Source organism: Mya arenaria, chromosome 10 (genome assembly GCF_026914265.1).
Source record: "Mya arenaria isolate MELC-2E11 chromosome 10, ASM2691426v1".
NCBI classification, from domain to species: Eukaryota; Metazoa; Mollusca; class Bivalvia; order Myida; family Myidae; genus Mya; species Mya arenaria.
This window is the reverse complement of record NC_069131.1, coordinates 25,280,000-25,285,938: the sequence shown is the minus strand read 5'-3', so window position 1 is coordinate 25,285,938 and position 5,939 is coordinate 25,280,000. Positions and strand designations below refer to the sequence as shown.

At 37.0% G+C, this 5,939-nt stretch overlaps 1 protein-coding gene across 1 annotated transcript; it reads right to left on the bottom strand.

Moving 5' to 3' along the window:
- Positions 1–270: 270 nt before the first annotated feature.
- LOC128205737 (uncharacterized) lies at positions 271–4,692 on the bottom strand. The gene is made up of 7 exons (XM_052907651.1): positions 4,298–4,692; positions 3,246–3,550; positions 2,866–3,074; positions 2,550–2,763; positions 2,175–2,434; positions 1,529–1,945; positions 271–1,374 (listed from the first exon to the last, which is right to left on the bottom strand). The coding sequence occupies exons 2-7, from the start codon at positions 3,529–3,531 to the stop codon at positions 1,294–1,296; spliced, it is 1,467 nt and encodes a 488-aa protein (XP_052763611.1). The 5' UTR covers positions 3,532–3,550; positions 4,298–4,692; the 3' UTR covers positions 271–1,293.
- Positions 4,693–5,939: the final 1,247 nt, after the last annotated feature.

Sequence of the window (5,939 nt, the reverse complement as noted above, 5' to 3'; positions counted from 1 at the left end):
TTACAATTTTTAAAACTTTTTTTTATGTTTTGTCTTGGAAAGATTTTTGCGTAAATATCCGCAAACCAATAATATAAGATTGCGGACAAAAAATCAGATCGTAGTTTTTCATATTTCCGTTCGAAAATTAATGTTTTATGGCCTAAACCGTTATTAACGGTTTAAGAAAAATGCATAAAAATCATTTTTTGAAATGAAATATAAAAATCTGCGATCTAATATTTTGTCAGCAGTCTTATACTGGTTGAGAAGCAGTTTCCGACAGTTTTTCAAGGTTTTTGTTGAATTATTCATATGTGTTTAAATGCCTACTAAAAAAGTTCATATTTTATAAAACTGCAGCTCAAGATGCTATTATCGGTATATTTTTAAAATGTGTGACGTCACATATAGTGTATCTAGTAGGGGCGCCAAGAGGGTACTTACACCGTTCTGATTTGCTTGTGATGAGAAGCAGTTTCCGACAAAACGATAACGCGGTGGTTTTTAGGTGGTTATCATGTGTTTTTTATTTGTTTATTTAATAATCATAATATTAGATTATTCTAATACATTTAGAAGATTTTTTTACATAAACTAAGGCATTTATGAGAAATTTAAACCCCGTAATTTACGACTGCATATTCAATTTCTTCAAATTATTAATTATTTATAAATCGCGTCACATGAGAATAAAACCGTAACCATAACATAAGTTTAATTCATGTTTAATAATTAAGCAATATGAATTGATAAAAAAACACAGATACAAAATTAACTCGTACAATATGTACAAATATCACAATATCACAATATATAATTATATATATATATGAACATGATAATAAAATGAATGTGATGTTGGATGAAAAGGTGACGATGACAAAACGACTACGACCACGACAACGACAACGACGACGACGATGATGATGATGATGATGATGATGATGATGAAACATACGGTACTCATATAACAACCATATTTGTATTATTCTTCAGAACAAAACAAGCACACCCACTCACTCCCGGTATCCAAACTTTCTTGCAACGACATCTGCTCACTTTCACTCAGGCAACTAAAATGATACCATCCACTCCGTTTACAATCCTTTGCCCTGTCACACCCATACCATTCCACGCCCTCTTTCTCGTCATTCACTCTTGCCCGAATCCCACACAACCCACACGTATATTTTTTATCGGCCAGTCTACCAAATGTCTGTCTTTCACGTCTCAAGTTCTCGCGCTCTAAATCTTTCTCCCTTTTCTCATGTTCCCTCCGCTGCCTTTTCGACAACCGCTCTGCCTCATGATCTAAACGCTGTTTCCTCTTCTCCTCCCTTTCCTTCGCGCGTGTTTCTGCAGCAACCTTTCTGCAGCCTCAGTTTCCTTCGCCTAAAGAATATGACAACATACAAGCGGAGTGCCTTTACACAGCGTCAATTATAACCTCAAATTTATTTTTTTCAAAACATAGTACAAGCAATATATATACTAAATATTATGTCTCTATGATTATTATTTATTTACCATAATATCTTAAAGTTACCTTCAACGACTCTAATATATCGTCGCTCGATATCACTCTTCCTGTCGCCACAATCTTGGCGCTTGGTTTCTTAATCGGGGCAGCCGGCATTGGTGGTGGCACTAATATGTCCCAAAGATGTCTTGGCACCAGCCCTCTCTTAACAAGAGGATTATCCCCGATAAAGCTACCACAGGCATGACAGCTACGGATCGGTTCGGTATCTTGTGGTAGAGATACGTCTATGGTTGGTGGAACCAGCTCGGCATCTGTTATCTGCTTCCTGTCCACTGGGAAGATGCCCGATAGCCTGAAAGCCTCCTTTATGCTGGAAGGAGATGTCTGGTCGAGTGCATGTGAAATTATGACCGGGAGCTTCGCCTTCGATATGGCCACACCTGGTCTCAGGAATCCGAGATTGTTGCATATCTTTGAAACCTGAACAAAGCATGTATGGTCGCTTAATGAAAAACATCAACAATCCTGCTGTTCCTAAACATGTATTACGTATAGAGAAGACCCGGGTTTGGTATACAAACCATGTTATATAGTTATTTTAAATGTCTTAAAATTTCAATTCATACTGGTATGCACTTGACTTAGCATTGCATTGCATATTGTGTGAAGGTGTAGCAATACAATTTATACAACAAGCATGCCGATTTACCCTCTGCTTCAATGGACCATTAATGTGAACGTCAAGTGGCTGTAGAAGGTGAGTGGTGTGGCTTGGAAGCCCGACAAGGACAATGTCGTTTGCCCGTGCAGCCTGTATTAGCGGTAAGCTGATATGCGAGTCGTGGTTGTCCATGAGGAGAACAACGGGGCGTTCCTTACCGCAGTTAGGGATAAACCCACGCAGAAACCACTGACAGAAGATCTCAGTGTTCACATACCCCGTGTCACTCACTGCAAATAGCCATGATCCTGTAAAGATAAAAATGCAGGTGAATGTACAATAATACTGCAGACTACTTAACGAAACATACTTAAACGTAACGAACATTTCGTTTAACACGTGCTATATGCTACATGTGCGTACCGGGCACACCCTCTCTGTAGGTGCGGTGTGGGAAACTCTCCTTGTAAATTATACAGGGTGGCGTTGTCTTCCCATCTGCAGACACGCAAAGAAGGGCCGTCACGTGGTCGGCCGTCAGCACACGTCTCTGCTTGACTGGCCCCGTACGCGGAGCAATTACTTTGACTTTGCTCTCTTCCTTTCCACACCACCCTGTCTCATCGCAATTGAAGATCTGCAAATAAAAAACAAATTACGTGAAGCATTCCTAAAATAACCCAGTTCTGTTCAATAACTTCAAGCGCGGTATTCTTTCGTCGCGTTCTACATAATGTACCTGTGCTGGCTTTGCAGTTACTCCATGTTTTTCAAGTTGTGCCACCCAAAACAGGAAAAATTCATCCATGACCTTCTTATTGGACATGGTAGTCCTGGAACGGTCCTCATTCCGTGCTGTTCGAAAACGGATGGCGTGATATTCGGCTTCCAGTTTTCTAAACCACTCGTCGCTAGGACCATGTTCCATATTAAATAGACAGGGTTTCTCTGAAATATGTATACATCTTTATATGTTTGTTATAGCGATGCAGTTTCAGTAGAACATTTTTTTTTAAAATACAGAAATTTTAATCTGACGGAGTATTCACTGAATTTTAACCGTGTTAAATTTAGTATTCAGTAACATAAACGATCTAATATCTTAGGTATTAAGGTTACCAGATCTCTTGACAATGTCCAGAATGAAACAGCGGGCTCTTTCTCTAGATAGAGGTAGATGTTGGGCTGCGCAGTACATAGAGAAGTTGACAAATGCCTGAGTATCTTCCTCAGACAGCTGCTTTGGAGGCCCTGTTTTAGTGCGGAGGTCAGGATTATTTACATGGTCATGTAGGGTTGTTCTTGGAATACAGAATTCCTTTGCAGCTTTTGACATACTTAAATGCCCCCGACGGACGCTGGCAATCGCATGCTTCAAATCATGACCAGAATATTGTTTTGGCATGTTGTCTATACCCAGTTTACTGAAATAAATGATCACAAATTAATGATAAAATTGGTATAAAGGGTACTTTTTTTTGGCAAGTTTGCATGAATGATAAAAATTATTTACATTTATATATAAATAGGGACAATAATAATAATAATGATTATTATAATAATAATCATAAATAATAAAAACAATTATTTTTTAATAATTAATAAATGTCAAGCTAAATAATAAGTATACTCATAAGAATAATCATAGCAATAATTGTTATAATATAAGAAATAATTAAAATACTTTTTATTAAAATAGCATATTTATGAACACATCAGCAAGGTCGCTATATTATATTTATATTCACTAATTGATGACCAATTAACATAAATACCCCGTAGGCAGCCTCATGATTCCAAAATAGTGTGCCGTACAGTAGCAGAAAATGAAGCGTCGCTAATGTAAACAATAACAGTCAGTTCGTTCGCAAAATCATGAAGACGCTGCTTATCATTGATATTTTTATTCATTTCTGATATGAACTTGTGTTTGTTTACATTTTAGTGAATGTGGGTCTGAAACTAGCATGGCAGTAGTGTTCACAAAATAAGTACACAATGATCATAGTTTGTATAAGGCATTTTAGGAAAACCTTGCAGCTATTCATAGATATGCAAATTAGGTTCACACGCAAGCGCAATGTGCAGCGCGTGGCGACCCCCCACGTGCGAGTTTGTGAACAAAATGAAAAATAAACATTAAATAGTAAATTATAATAAAAGCAACTTACGTGTCTTGGTAAGAACTCCAACTTTTGATTGCCTAGTAACCATAGAATTGAGTTGCAGTACCTTCTTTATGAAGATCAAAAGAAAGTACGCTAAAAGGCGAATTGTCGGAAACTGCTTTCCGTCGGAAACTGCTTCTCAACCAGTATAACTGGTTTTCATGCATTTTCGCAAAAATTGACTCGTTCCAAGACAAAAATTAAAAAAAGTTGTTAAAATCTGTGAGAGTGCAGCTTTTAGTGCAATTTTCACCGTTAATGCTGTTTATTGCAAATGTAGCGTCTTATGTCCAATCTTGCCTTATACACGTTTTGTGAGTTATATGTAAACACTTATTTTATTACAATAATGAACTAAATATTAAATGTTTTCATTACCGAAACTCCTTTACACAAGCTATGTTAGTATGTGTGTATCATTGCATGCATTTCTATGTTTTGATGACTCTCGGGGCGCGTATTTTTGCTTCGGTGAAATTTACTGAGACACCGAGCCGAAAAAATATTTTTCAACGAGCATCATTCTTAATTCACCAAAACCCAACATCAGAAAATCCCTTCAACCTGTTTTAACTGACAGTGTTAGTGTCAAACATCCCTAACGCGACATTTGCATGGTCGCATGAATTGCTACAGCAATTGGAATGCGAGATAAACTTGGGAAGGGTTGGAATCTCATCTAGGCATCACATACCTTCGAAATACATACTATATTGACCCGGGATTGAATCATCTCGATTGAAACAACCATTTTAGTGCTAGGAAGACTTGGGAATGGTTTTAGTCGCGTCTATTTATCACATATTTCGATAGAGATTTACGTTCGACCTGGGATGATATTTCCCCATTTGCACGAAGTGAAACGTAGGTGTCTCAATAACGCAATTGTTGCATGTTCGCATGCATGGTTACTTCCATCCGAGTGCGAGATAGATATGGGAATTGTTTACATCTCGTTTATGCACCACATAATTGCTGTCACTCGTAAACGTGAGATCGGTATGAGCATTGATTTAGCATTTTCCTTTGAACTTATGGTTTTGAGACATCCTGATACTAATCTAAGGTTTGTTGTTATGTGGAGTTATATTAGCATGTGTTTATTTCTGATTAAAACGTGTTACGGTATTTTTATTTGGCGGATTAAAGTTTTCAAAACTATACAAACTAACACATCAAATTATTTCTGAATTAAAGCGATAATAAAAACACTTGTACCATATTCAATTGTGTTTTCCTTTTATGTGTTCATATCGGACCGCTTATCAGTAAACAAAGCTCTTACCGTGCAATAAGTAACAAGGATGCAGGATATGTACAGTTAATTCAAGCAATAACGGAATAGGATGCATGATTGAATTGACAGATATATAAATTGCTTGCGTCTGAACGTTTAAAGATATGATACATCCTAGTATGAATATGGCAAATATAATTTAACAATAACATTAGCACTTAGCTGATATTTTAAATCCATAAATGAAGTTCATTCGTATGACTCGATAATTTCAAAAAGTTTACATATTTTAAATATATGTTTTATACATTTGGCTGTTCGCTGTGTATTTCGGTCGCTGCGTGAATCGCTCTCGTTTATGTCGCTTATGGTTACGGTCACCGTATTGTGTTCTGTTCCATTTACACT